The sequence below is a fragment of the Amphiura filiformis genome, chromosome 3, assembly GCF_039555335.1.
Source record: "Amphiura filiformis chromosome 3, Afil_fr2py, whole genome shotgun sequence".
Lineage (NCBI taxonomy): Eukaryota > Metazoa > Echinodermata > Ophiuroidea > Amphilepidida > Amphiuridae > Amphiura > Amphiura filiformis.
In genome coordinates, this window is record NC_092630.1 from 75,062,405 (window position 1) to 75,077,486 (window position 15,082).

Consider the following 15,082-nt stretch of genomic DNA (forward strand, 5'->3'; position numbering starts at 1 on the left):
GAAAAAAGAAATATAGGTATTTTATGTCGAAAAACATATCCTTAAAGGCTGAACCTCTTGCTAATATGTGTTTGTATTTTTGTATGCATTACTTGACTATACAAAATGAAAATAAATGCCAGGATTGAGTTTACTGGAGGATATTTCTAATTTTCAAGAAATTCAAAATGCCAAATATAAGTGAACTGACAGTCTATTAGTACAAAGATGTAGTGTAAATCTTGCATCCATATCTGGAAAGCTCATAGGTATTCCTCCTCTGATTTATGCATATCAATACTCAACCTATAAAACTTGTTTAGATTTGAGGTGTGGTTGTTATTTGATACAAAGTTTCTAGGGTTTTATATGGATCATATACTAGTGTTATATCTAGGTTCTAATAACATCTCATCTTGAGTTGAGTTGAAATCCTGTTTATTTTATTCCATCATACATGTTGTTTTGATTTATCGTTAGATTTAGTAGTATCCCTAAGCAAAGTGTCGCCGGCAGAGTACCTCAAACAAGATAGTTAATTATCCCTCAAGTAGGGCACGCAATTGCAGAGATTTCTTTCAAATCTACCTGCATGGATTTAGTTGCCTCCTAATTACTGTTTTGACTGCTGTTAGAGTATATGAGTAGAGATTTACTGTATCCAGGATTGCAGGTTAGCAGTGGGTAAGGCTTAGAGACGGATTTATGACACCCACTAACCTGGAGTGGTCTTAGTACTATCTTCCCTGGATGGTTGGTTTGCAGTATGGTGAAAATAGCAAACATTTTCAGAGCTATAGGGTTTAATATATTGTGACATTAATTTGAATTTGAACCTTTATCTTGGATTGGGTTATAGATACAACAATTTGGTGAGACATATAATCTGTGTAGCTTAATTGGCTCAATTAGGTACTAAATTGCAAAATTATAATGGTCAAACTGTCTGATCAAGCCAGTATTGGAATATATTTTGTCAGCTCAGAGATTGGTAATCATATGCCTAGTGAGCCATTTTGCAGCTTCCACGGTGCATCAAAACTGAGCGTAATTAGCCATTTTATTTTCCTATTTGGAAATCAGAAGCAATGGCTGATATCTTTAATTGGTCAATTTGCAAGTTTGAAATATTTATATACTGGTAATTTGCTCTTCTACCTTATTAAACCAATACAGTATATAGGTAATGGGAAGTGTTCTATTGGGGGGAACTGATATTTATAAGTCATTAACAAGTATGTGGGCTGATTGGGTTGTATGATGAAATCACATTAGCTGCAATGCCACATTTATATTTATAGAATTTATTATTGTCAAGTTCTTACTAGGGATATAAAGTATATGTCAGAATCTAGTAGGAATAGCATACATCATTTTGCAATAAATCAGAAAAACACTTCCTAACATCTGCCTCATTTCCGTGTCTCAAGTCATATCAATTTATGACGAGCAATTTGTCTCAGAAAAAATATGTAGCGGAAATGAATGGAGGTGGTAATTGCCTGTATTGAATTCCTAGTACAATCCAATATGCTATTTTGATTAGATTTGGACCTTTTATAGCTTTAATTGAAAAAAAGCAAATGATGGATACTGCATATGTATACATAGGCTTCATATAGTTTAAGGGGGTGCTCGCTTCAGGCCTTTGGGCCTTTTGAGCATCTCCTCATTCAACTGTTTGTGTCTTTTATATATATTTTGTATGTTGATTTGAATGAAATAAAATGATTATGTATGTATGTATAGTCTTGGCACTACAAATATAAATATGTGAGGATGGAGTTGGTAGTCACAGGTGACCTTACCTATGTATTTTGATATATTCATATTCTAATATTTAACTTTTATCATACTGTGAAAAAAGTTGGACAATAGCCACTCAATCTGTTTCATTTTTACCAAGATATGTTAACCTACTTTTTTTTATCTTGTTGTAAAAAAACGAAGGGAAAAACTGTAGTCAATTGAGCTGTTTCATTTTTACTGAGATGTACTTTAAACGTTAACCTACTTCTTCTTAGAATACAATATGATGGGGTCATTGTTTAGCAAGTACTGCTTGCTGCACTTTTAATATACCTGTAACAGTTAGTTAAGCTAGCAGCAGCTACCTTTCAGCAGCAAGGTTGCCTATAAAGTGTTCATTCATTTAACATCAATACACTGTGTGACCTATTGGTATCCGGTAGAGCCCTGATATTTTCCTGCTATCGTTAATAACATTTATTGTTGTCATTTTTTGTATTTGTTAAATCCCATTGCAGGTGTTATGCAGGTGGTTGCTGAGTGTTCGCAAGAATTACAGACCGGTCATCTATCATAATTGGAGACATGCATTCAATGTGGCACAAACCATGTTTGCTATGTTCAAGGTGAGTGAGTGAAAGGTGTATGTATATCCAGTAACAAGTTGCATCCAGTAAAATTGAGCTTATTGATTTGAAATTACCCAGACAGGTGGATTCCAGGCTCAATAGATAGGTGTATGTATGCAGGATATGCAAAAATTTAATAAGCTTTTCTGAACAACAGAAATCATTTTCCTTTTGCGTAATCCACAATTACTATATACATTGCAAGCCCTAAAGCTGGTAGCAATTACATTGTAAATATTTACAAACAGCCCCCCTGTTTATAATGAGAGAGCGACATGTTGTTAAAAAGGACATGTTAAGGTTAAACTGAGAAGCAGTCGGTGGTCTTCCTATACTAACAAGACTAGTGTGCAGTGCAGCTAGAAAGAGCTGTAGTAAGCTCTGGTTATCTCTTTTCTGATAGTGTATTCATGCCTGGATCACATGCTACCAGCAACAGAGCCTGACAGTTAGTGTTAGGGTAATACTCTATAGAACACGAGGGCTTGCCACCGCCCACACTATACTTTATAACACTAACCATTCTTTTGGTGTTGTGTGTTATATGTTAACTGAAACTATAAAGCCATTTGCACTGAATTCGGAGCTCTCAAATGTCTTTTATCAAATGTCAATCACTTAGTTTTATTAACTCATGTTTAAAAAAGCACTGATAGAAAGCCAGGATACACAAATTGATCTCAAGTGCTTTAGCGACTTGTTAGGTACTAGCAGGAGTAAGAGGAAAAAAAAACATTGTTGAAAGTTTGAAACTATGCTGGTTCAATTTAATTTGGGAATCTTTAATCAGCAGTGCTGGTTCAACTTAATTGGGTATATTTCTTCAGGAGAATTTCATCTGTTAACTTAATAAACTCAATGTCTTTGTAGTAGCTTTTGATTCCTGTTAAACCTCCATGTATTCTGGTATAGTAGAAATTTGTGTAGGTGTGATCATTTTGTAGATGAAGCTGCTAGCAGGTTGTAATATTCTGTACTTGTTGATTTATGAGTATTTATTGCATGTATCATGGACGACAAGTGACTGACGTCTGTCAGTTTGTGTCTATTCTGTTTCAATAAATTAAAAAACAAGCAAAATTATATGAGCAGGTGAATTAGTTGAGCATATTTACATGCCATTCAAATCAGCTACCAAATCCCTTTAGAATTTCACTCATCTTTCTCAAATAACTAGTTAAACGACAATGTACATGGCTGTGAAGGAGGACTGTAATAGGATCATGTGACCTTGGAATTTGCTGAATTCCTGTCTTCTCGGCAATGTAGTAACATCATGCTTGCAATACCTTTATAGTACAGTATAAAGGCATTAAAGAATAGATGGGTTGACAAATTTGACCAATCAGTCTCATGATAATACCTACAAATATGCTGACAAGCTTGGTAATTGTATTGCAGATTGCATGGCTGAAGTACCGCTTTTAAATTTCAATGTTGTGCCGTTGCCGTCTTCATTCATGCTAGTTCTGTATATCATTTTGTGTACTATATTAGTATGCAATAGTTGTTCAAACTCTTACTCTCTACAACTTGCAGTAATTTGGAAGTGATTTCCTAATCAAACTTCATTCTTGGAGATGAAAAGGTATAATCTCAGTGACTTGACCATATTGCCATATTCTCTGTCATAGCTGACTCTATTTGTAGAAAAACAAATGTTAAGGCTGCAGTTTCATATAGGGATGGTGGCCAATTTTTTTTACTGTTTTAATATCATGTGAGAAATTTGTTTGAAGAAGTTGTCTTGAACCACGGTGAAAAGAAGTAATGTAAAGAAGTGTGTATGAACTGCTTACATTATTGCTTGTCATCAAAATGATTGGAAATGCATTTCAGTTTCTTCCTGGGTTCTTAATAATAATTTGTCATTTGGATTATATGACATTAATTGTTGTACACTCAGGTTTCTATGTAGTATTATATATTACATTTTGTGACCAAGAGACAAAAATAAGGGTTTTAATGAAACATTGCTCTTTTTAAGACTTACTTTGCCCCCTTTACACTGCATGCTATGCTGATGTGGATCCCTTTCTCCATAATATCAATAGCTACAGCCTACAGGTGATATTGGATTTTGGCCAGAGGAAGAAGTAATATATTCCACAATGCATTGGATCCATCAAAAGTTGAATTAGTATAATAATAAATGGTGAATTGTATTGATAGAAGCAGCACATATCACATTGCATTGATTGATATCATGGGAAAGAGATCCATATTAGTATAACTTGCACTGCAGATGCCCTATGCAACCCTTAGATTTGAGTGACAATTGGTGTTAAAAGTGTCTCCTCTAATAGGCCATACATGAATCATGACGAGACATGCAATAAGCTAGCAAGCTTCCTGTGGGGTATCATTTTACATGACAGCATTGTCTGCCAACAATAAAATATGGTCTGCAATAGAATGGCAAGAATTGTGACATTTTTAGTCTAGGGAAATCAAGTTTGTTGAAAATATTATTATTTCCTGTTATTTGATTCCGGTAAGCTACTTTCTTTCTGTTGATTATTTTGGTAATTTATAAAACTTCTTTTTTGTTATTCAATATCCCCATCCTTGCCATTCATGTACTTAATCTGATCAGTTTTATAGTGTCTGGAAATGACTTATGCCACAGTTTTGTCTATCATACAGGTAATTTGCTTCTACCTGAATGGTTCCTTAGTTTGGAAAAAAGTTATTTCCTATATTCAACCATCCTTTAAATAATTACAATTCACTTTAATTCTTGCATGTGGCAAGTCAAAGAATACATTATTGTATTGCCTGGTATTTTGTCTAGAGTTTCAAATGTCTGGCAAGTTTAGCCCTTATTTCTTGTAATCAATACTCTCGTTACAGTTTTGTATGTTTACTTGAGGAACCTTTGCCTTAGTTTTCTTGATTCCCTTAGAGTAAGCAATAGACTTAATTCTCAGCAGGATTGTAATATATATGGTAAAATCTCCTGAAATGTCTTGCTTTCTTCTAATCATCCATTCAGTGTTGGCATTGTCACAATTTTTAGCTAGCTGAGACCTACCTCTAGCTATCATAGTTTTTATCACAGTATTGGTGATATTGGATGCACCTGAGCTGCTGGAAGGGAAACCCTTGCTGCCTAAAGGGGTAGCTCAGGAACCTAATAACAATTGGATACTAATGATTCTATTTTATACTACACATGAAGAATTGGGTTGTAATGTAAAGTGTGTCAGTGGATCACTAGGGATGTAGAACTTGATGCACTCTGCAATTTTGTGTCAATCATCATCACTTTAGATATTGATTAAGAGGCAGCATTGATTGGGTACGAGACTTGAATTTTCTCTGCTATTTAGGGCATCTAATTATTGCCACCAGAGAGACTTCATTTTCTTATATTGCTGGATCGTTAGGCACTTGACATTTATTTTGATAAGAACTTGTTCAAAATATTTTACATGATTAACTTTACTTGAGTTACTTTGCAGTTTTTTTAAAGTTAAGTTGATACTTACTTGTATCAAATCTGATAGTGTGAATTCAATCTGCCCGTATTCTATCTCTCCTCTCTTAACTCTACCGTATCATGCTCTTTTTCTATAGGTCTTGCTGTTTCTCCTCTTTTTCTGCACTTTTCACTGTGAATGCAATGTTTTCTGCCCAAAGGCCTTTAAAAGTATTTGAAATTCTATTTTCATAACAATGCTGTGACTGTTTAATCAATAATATTCCTCTAGCAAAATTTATCACATGATTTCCCCTGTCATTTCTTCCACAAACTATTTCCAAAAATCATATTAAATGGAGCAAAAAATGAAGCAGAAATGAAACAGTTGATTTTGTATAGTTGTGCTATGGTTGGTTAGACTCTAGAAGTCATAATGCAAGGTAATGAGTTAGGTTGACATTTGCTTATATCAATAGCATGTGACATTATGTAGACATGAGTGATGTGCCAGTTAAGAAAGCCCCTGCAGACACAAGAGTTGACGGAGTGGGTTTGGAAGAAGGAAGACATCCTATGTTTGCCAGCTGGTGTCATCTCCCTACCTCCAAACATGATTTTCTCCTAAACTCAATAGAAATAGATGCACTATTTATTTCTGCAAACATGAGCCTGCCTGCTACAAGAGTACACTTTACTGAACTAACATTGTGCTTTTTACTGGTTTAGACCATTTTGCAAAGGAATTTGAGCTGAAAATAACTCTTGTTCAAGTCCATAGTGTATAACATATTCAGACAAATTTGTTGCAAAGAGGCAGCACTAATCACATCATTGTTGGGTTGTCTGAAGGGCATCACAAGTTGTGTGCATGTGTGCTTGTGTGGGTATTATGTTTAGAGGAACTGTTGAATACAATTTCATCCAGAATTTTCATTCATTTTAATAATTTTGATAACTGATTTTTGTCAGCATTTTGGTGCTGAGTTCGGCTACCCTTTCTGAGTAATATCTGTGCAATTAAGGTGCCCTTTTCCCCCATTTTTGCTGTTTTTGATATCCTAAATGAGATACTCGCAGTCAACTTGTAAAATAGGTTGAAAATGAAAATAATTGTCTCATATCTTCGGACAACCTATCTGAGACTGCCATCCCTATTTTTTTTAATATTCTCTCATCTCATTATAATGTTTTGCCATAAATTTGACCAAGCCAAGCCAAAGTTAAAATGTGTGGGATTTTGAGGATGTTTGACAATCATGCTCAAATTAGAAAAGCCATCCAAAATGCTGAGATGATAAATCTGAATAGATCTTGAACCTCTCAAGCAGCCTACAAGGGATTACATAACAGAACATGTGGGAGGGAAAAGTGAGCTATATCGATTACAACAAATTACAGGCGTACCTGACTTTGTAAGCGTTTATGTGTATTGACTTACATTATGGGAGACACTCGTCAAATAAAATCCCCAAGCAATTGGGCGGAACTTGTGTAAGAGGAACTATACTCCTTGACTTAGGTATTGAATGACCTGGAATAGGTCAAGGGTAGGTTGGATCTTGAATATAAACACTCATATGCAGACCATCTTGAGATGAATATTATGGCTTGACTTTAGCTAAAAGGTAATTGTACAAGGATGAGCACTGATATACTCTTGGAAAGAAAAACCCTCCACCACTTATTGCAAAACAAACAGACATTTAGTACATGTGGGTCTTTCTTGGTTTCCTCTAAACGTTGATGAGCAATGTCAGTAATATGTTATGGTTGCAAATTTATTAAGAATGTTTCATTTTCTTAGTGTGAGTATGCAAACTATAGATACCCAGCAAACACACAACATTTTACAGAAAAGGTTTAAATGGCGGGTTACATAAAGGCTATGTCTGATTAGTGTATCCTTATTTCTTGTAATCAATTTTGATACTTTCCATACAGTTTTATATGTTTGCTTGAGGATATCTTTGCCTTAGTTTATTTGCTTTCCTTAGAGTGTGATACTTCATCCTTAGTTTGATTATTTGCTAATTGGTAAAATCTCCTGAAATGTCTTCCATTCTTCTAATCATCCATTCAGTGTTGTCATTTGTCACAATTTTTAGCTAGCTGAGACCTACCTCTAGCTATCATAGTTTTTATCACAGTATTGGTGATATTGGATGCACATGATCTGCTGGAAGGGAAACCCTTGCTGCCTAAAGGGGTAGCTCAGTGCTGCCTGAAGGGGTAGCTCAGGAACCATGATAACAATTGGATACTAATGATTCTATTTTACACATGCAGAATTTGTATGTCAGTAGACAAAGTATGTCAGTAGATCGCTAGGGATGTAGAACTGGTGCACGCTGCATTCATCATCACTTTAGAAATTGATTAAGAGAAAGCATTGATTGGGTACGAAACTGAATATTCTATACTATTTAGGGCATCTAATTATTGCTACTACTAGGCCTACTAGAGAGACTTCATTTTCTTATGCAGATTGTGAAGCACTTGACATTTTATTTTGATAAGAACTTGTTCAAAATATTTATGATGTGATCAAGCTAAATGAATCGTTTGTCGCCAATATTGATTTTGGAAATACAATCATTAATATTATTCAACATTCTTTGTATTTTATTGTTCTGAGCAACACTAAAATGGTCTGGAATTGTAAGTCAAATTGTGATGGAGTTTTCAGCAAAATAAAGCTCTGAAAATGACACATTTGATGAATCTGAAACTGAATCTTGCTTCTGCATGACAAAGAACTTGGCTTGATTGCATCACATTTTACTTGACTAACTTCACTTGAGTTACATTGCTGGGCTTGTTGGTACTATGACATGCTACATGTAGTACAAAATCTGATAGCATATTAAGTCTTGTTCAGTCTTCCAGTATTTCCTCTCTCTCTCTCTCTCTCTCTCTCTTTAACCCCTACCTTCTACTCTCTTTCTCTATAAATCACTCTTTTTTTCCCTTGTCTATACTTTTCACTGTAAATGTTTTCTACCCAGAGGCCATAAGAAGTATTTGACTTTTTATTTTCATAACAACATTGTGACTGTTTAATCAATAAAGATTCCTTTAGCAAAATTTATCACATGATTTCCCTTGTCATATCTTTCACAAACTATTTCCAAAATTATACCACATGGAATAAAAAATTCACCAGAAATGAAACAGACTTGCTATGGTTGGTTTAATCTAGACGAAAAAAAAGTCAATTTGGTTGTAATGCAACGTAATAGGTTTGGTTGACATTTGCTTATATCAATAGCATGTGACATTATGTAGACATGAGTGATGTGCCAGTTAAGAAAGCCCCTGCAGACACAAGAGTTGATGGAGTGGGATTGGAAGAAGGAAGACATCCTATGTTTGCCAGCTGGTGTCATCTCCCTACCTCCAAACATGATTTCCTCTTAAACTCAATAGAAATAGATGCACTATTTATTTCTGCAAACATGGGCCTGCCTGTCCCAAGAGTACACTTTCTGAACTAACATTGTGCTTTTTACTTAGACCATTTTGCAAAGGAATTTGAGCTGAAAATAGTTGAAAGTCCATAGTACATAAATTCAACAGAGAATTTGTTGCAAAGAGGCAGCGCTAATCACATCATTTTTTTGATAGTCTCTCGTCAGATTGTAATGTTTTCCCATAAACTTTACCAAGCCAAGCCAAAGTTAAAATGTGTGGGATTTTGAGGATGTTTGACAATCATGCTCAAATTAGAAAAACCATCCAAAATGCTGAGATGATAAATCTGAATAGATGTTGAACAACCTCTCAAGCGGCCTACAAGGGATTACATAGCATAACAAGTGGAACGTAAAGTGAGCTATATCGATTACAACAAATTACGGGCGTACCTGACTTTGCAAGCGTTTATGTGTATTGACTTACATTATGGGAGACACTCGTCAAATAAAATCCCCAAGCAATTGGGCGGAACTTGTGTAAGAGGAACTATACTCCTTGACTTAGGTATTGAATGACCTGGAATAGGTCAAGGGTAGGCTGATGCTTGAATGTAAACACTCAAATGCAGACCATCTTGAGATGAATATTATGGTTTGACTTTAGCTAAAAGGTAATTGTACAAGGATGAGCAGTGATATACTCTTGGAAAGAAAAATCCTCCACCACTTATTGCAAAACAACATAATGTATTATTATGTGGGTTTCCTCTAAACATTGATAAGCAATGTCAGTAATATTTTATGGTTGCAAATTCAATAAGAATGTTTCCTTTACTTAGTGTGGGTTGTAGAAAACTACCTTGCTGCAAACTATAATAAGTTTAGTTACATAACAAAGTGGAATTCTAACTCTATCTGCAAGGAGGATGGGAGTGGCATTGTTATGACTAGAACTACAAGAGTTATTATATTACAGATTTGATACATAGGCACTGCAACTGCTAGCAGCGATCCCACTCCACATCAAAATCACATTCATTGAAGAGAGGCTATTATCAGCCCTGTCAGAACTATTGAGTATGTTTAAGCATTGAATTAATAATAATCTGGAGAGGGCATTTACGGTCTACTGAAGATAGCATCACTGTATTGTGAAAAGAAAAAGGTGCTATCTAATGCAGCAGATAGAATTACTTTTGATCTCATCCTCAAGATATATTGTTCTGTCTAAGAGCATCGCGTTCAGTTTGAAACACATTTTGTTGTCTTTTGCAGATAACATGACTTTCCTTACATTGTTGAAGATAGCTTTCTTCTCATATTGGAAACAGCATGATATCTACTGTAGATAACCTATTCAGAAACTATCAAAGTGCTATCTACTGTACAGTAGATAACCTCTATATTCAAACACTATATTGTGCTATCTACTGTGGATAACCTCTATATTTAGACACCAAATTGTGATATCTGCTGTAGATGATCTCCATTCAAATACTACATTGTGCTATATAGCTACTGTAGATAGCATCTATATTCACTACATTGTAATATATACTGTAAATAGCTAGAACATTATGCTATCTACTAGAAATAACATCTATTCACTGCATTGTGCTATCTACTGTAGATAGCATCTCTATTCACTACATTTTGCTATCTACTGTAGACTGTATCCCTATTCACTTCACTGTGCTATCTACTGTAGATAGCATCTCTATTCACTACATTGTGCTATCTACTGTAGATAGCATCTCTATTCACTTCATTGTGCTATCTACTGTAGATAGCATCTCTATTCACTACATTGTGCTATCTACTGTAGATAGCATCTCTATTCACTACATTGTGCTATCTACTGTAGACTGTATCCCTATTCACTTCACTGCTATCTACTGTAGATAGCATCTCTATTCACTACATTGTGCTATCTACTGTAGATAGCATCTCTATTCACTTCACTGTGCTATCTACTGTAGATAGCATCTCTATTCACTACATCATGCTATCTACTGTAGATAGCATCTCTATTCACTACATTTTGCTATCTACTGTAGATAGCATCTCTATTCACTTCATTGTGCTATCTACTGGAGATAACATATCTATTCACTACATCATGCTATCTACTGTAGATAGCATCTCTATTCACTACATTTTGCTATCTACTGTAGATAGCATCTCTATTCACTTCATTGTGCTATCTACTGTAGATAGCATCTCTATTCACTACATTGTGCTATCTACTGTAGATAGCATCTCTATTCACTTCATTGTGCTATCTACTGGAGATAACATATCTATTCACTACATCATGCTATCTACTGTAGATAGCATCTCTATTCACTACATTTTGCTATCTACTGTAGATAGCATCTCTATTCACTTCATTGTGCTATCTACTGTAGATAGCATCTCTATTCACTACATTTTGCTATCTACTGTAGATAGCATCTCTATTCACTACATCATGCTATCTACTGTAGATAGCATCTCTATTCACTACATTGTGCTATCTACTGTAGATAGCATCTCTATTCACTACATTTTGCTATCTACTGTAGATAGCATCTCTATTCACTTCATTGTGCTATCTACTGTAGATAGCATCTCTATTCACTACATCGTGCTATCTACTGTAGATATCATCTCTATTCACTACATCATGCTTTCTACTGTAGATAGCATCTCTATTCACTACATCGTGCTATCTACTGTAGATAGCATCTCTATTCACTACATCATGCTATCTACTGTAGATAGCATCTCTATTCACTACATTTTGCTATCTACTGTAGATAGCATCTCTATTCACTTCATTGTGCTATCTACTGTAGATAGCATCTCTATTCACTACATCGTGCTATCTACTGTAGATAGCATCTCTATTCACTACATCATGCTATCTACTGTAGATAGCATCTCTATTCACTACATCATGCCATCTACTGTAGATAGCATCTCTATTCACTACATTGTGCTATCTACTGTAGATAGCATCTCTATTCACTACATCATGCTATCTACTGTAGATAGCATCTCTATTCACTACATCATGCTATCTACTGTAGATAGCATCTCTATTCACTACATCATGCTATCTACTGTAGATAGCATCTCTATTCACTACATCGTGCTATCTACTGTAGATAGCATCTCTATTCACTACATCATGCTATCTACTGTAGATAGCATCTCTATTCACTACATCGTGCTATCTACTGTAGATAGCATCTCTATTCACTACATTTTGCTATCTACTGTAGATAGCATCTCTATTCACTTCATTGTGCTATCTACTGTAGATAGCATCTCTATTCACTACATTGTGCTATCTACTGGAGATAGCATCTCTATTCACTACATTTTGCTATATACTGGAGATAGCATCTCTATTCACTTCATTGTGCTATCTACTGTAGATAGCATCTCTATTCACTACATTGTGCTATCTACTGTAGATAGCATCTCTATTCACTACATTTTGCTATCTACTGTAGATAGCATCTCTATTCACTACATTGTGCTATCTACTGGAGATAGCATCTCTATTCACTACATTGTGCTATCTACTGTAGATAGCATCTCTATTCACTACATTTTGCTATCTACTGTAGACTGTATCCCTATTCACTTCACTGTGCTATCTACTGTAGATAGCATCTCTATTCACTACATTGTGCTATCTACTGGAGATAGCATCTCTATTCACTTCATTGTGCTATCTACTATAGATATCATCTCTCTATTCACTTCATTGTGCTATCTACTGGAGATAACATATCTATTCACTACATCATGCTATCTACTGTAGATAGCATCTCTATTCACTACATTTTGCTATCTACTGTAGATAGCATCTCTATTCACTTCATTGTGCTATCTACTGTAGATAGCATCTGTATTCACTTCATTGTGCTATCTACTGTAGATAGCATCTCTATTCACTACATTTTGCTATCTACTGTAGACTGTATCCCTATTCACTTCACTGTGCTATCTACTGTAGATAGCATCTCTATTCACTACATTGTGCTATCTACTGGAGATAGCATCTCTATTCACTTCATTGTGCTATCTACTGGAGATAACATATCTATTCACTTCATTGTGCTATCTACTGGAGATAACATATCTATTCACTACATCATGCTATCTACTGTAGATAGCATCTCTATTCACTACATTTTGCTATCTACTGTAGATAGCATCTCTTCACTTCATTGTGCTATCTACTGTAGATAGCATCTCTATTCACTACATTTTGCTATCTACTGTAGACTGTATCCCTATTCACTTCACTGTGCTATCTACTGTAGATAGCATCTCTATTCACTACATTGTGCTATCTACTGGAGATAGCATCTCTATTCACTTCATTGTGCTATCTACTGGAGATAACATATCTATTCACTACATCATGCTATCTACTGTAGATAGCATCTCTATTCACTACATTTTGCTATCTACTGTAGATAGCATCTCTATTCACTTCATTGTGCTATCTACTGTAGATAGCATCTCTATTCACTACATTTTGCTATCTACTGTAGACTGTATCCCTATTCACTTCACTGTGCTATCTACTGTAGATAGCATCTCTATTCACTACATTGTGCTATCTACTGTAGATAGCATCTCTATTCACTACATCATGCTATCTACTGTAGATAGCATCTCTATTCACTACATCATGCTATCTACTGTAGATAGCATCTCTATTCACTACATCATGCTATCTACTGTAGATAGCATCTCTATTCACTACATCATGCTATCTACTGTAGATAGCATCTCTATTCACTACATCATGCTATCTACTGTAGATAGCATCTCTATTCACTACATCATGCTATCTACTGTAGATAGCATCTCTATTCACTACATCATGCTATCTACTGTAGATAGCATCTCTATTCACTACATTGTGCTATCTACTGTAGATAGCATCTCTCTATTCACTTCACTGTGCTATCTACTGGAGATAGCATCTCTATTCACTACATTGTGCTATCTACTGGAGATAGCATCTCTATTCACTTCATTGTGCTATCTACTGGAGATAACATATCTATTCACTACATCATGCTATCTACTGTAGATAGCATCTCTATTCACTTCATTGTGCTATCTACTGTAGATAGCATCTCTATTCACTTCATTGTGCTATCTACTGTAGATAGCATCTCTATTCACTACATTATGCTATCTACTGTAGATAGCATCTCTATTCACTTCATTGTGCTATCTACTGTAGATAGCATCTCTCTATTCACTACATCGTGCTATCTACTGTAGATAACATCTCTATTCACTACATTTTGCTATCTACTGTAGATAGCATCTCTATTCACTACATTGTGCTATCTACTGTAGATAACATCTCTATTCACTACATTGTGCTATCTACTGTAGATATCATCTCTATTCACTTCATTGTGCTATCTACTGTAGATAGCATCTCTATTCACTACATTTTGCTATCTACTGTCTGTAGATAGCATCTCTATTCACTTCATTGTGCTATCTACTGTAGATAGCATCTCTATTCACTACATTTTGCTATCTACTGTCTGTAGATAGCATCTCTATTCACTACATTGTGCTATCTACTGTAGATAGCATCTCTATTCACTTCATTGTGCTATCTACTGTAGATAGCATCTCTATTCACTACATTTTGCTATCTACTGTCTGTAGATAGCCTCTCTATTCACTACATTATGCTATCTACTGTAGATAGCATCTCTATTCACTACATTGTGCTATCTACTGTAGATAGCATATCTATTCACTACATAGTAGCTCTATTCTACATCGTGCTATCTACTGTAGATAGCATCTCTATTCACTTCATTGTGCTATCTACTGTAGATAGCATCTCTATT

The 15,082-nt window shown here is 35.1% G+C and overlaps 1 protein-coding gene across 1 annotated transcript in view; it reads left to right on the plus strand.

Moving 5' to 3' along the window:
* LOC140147499 (cGMP-specific 3',5'-cyclic phosphodiesterase-like) overlaps nucleotides 1-15,082 on the plus strand; it is a 37,199-nt gene that overhangs the window by 11,683 nt on the left and 10,434 nt on the right. The window contains exon 3 of the mRNA XM_072169279.1: nucleotides 2,247-2,354. Coding sequence (XP_072025380.1) covers nucleotides 2,247-2,354 — 108 coding nt within the window. The remainder of the gene's footprint in view (nucleotides 1-2,246; nucleotides 2,355-15,082) is intronic.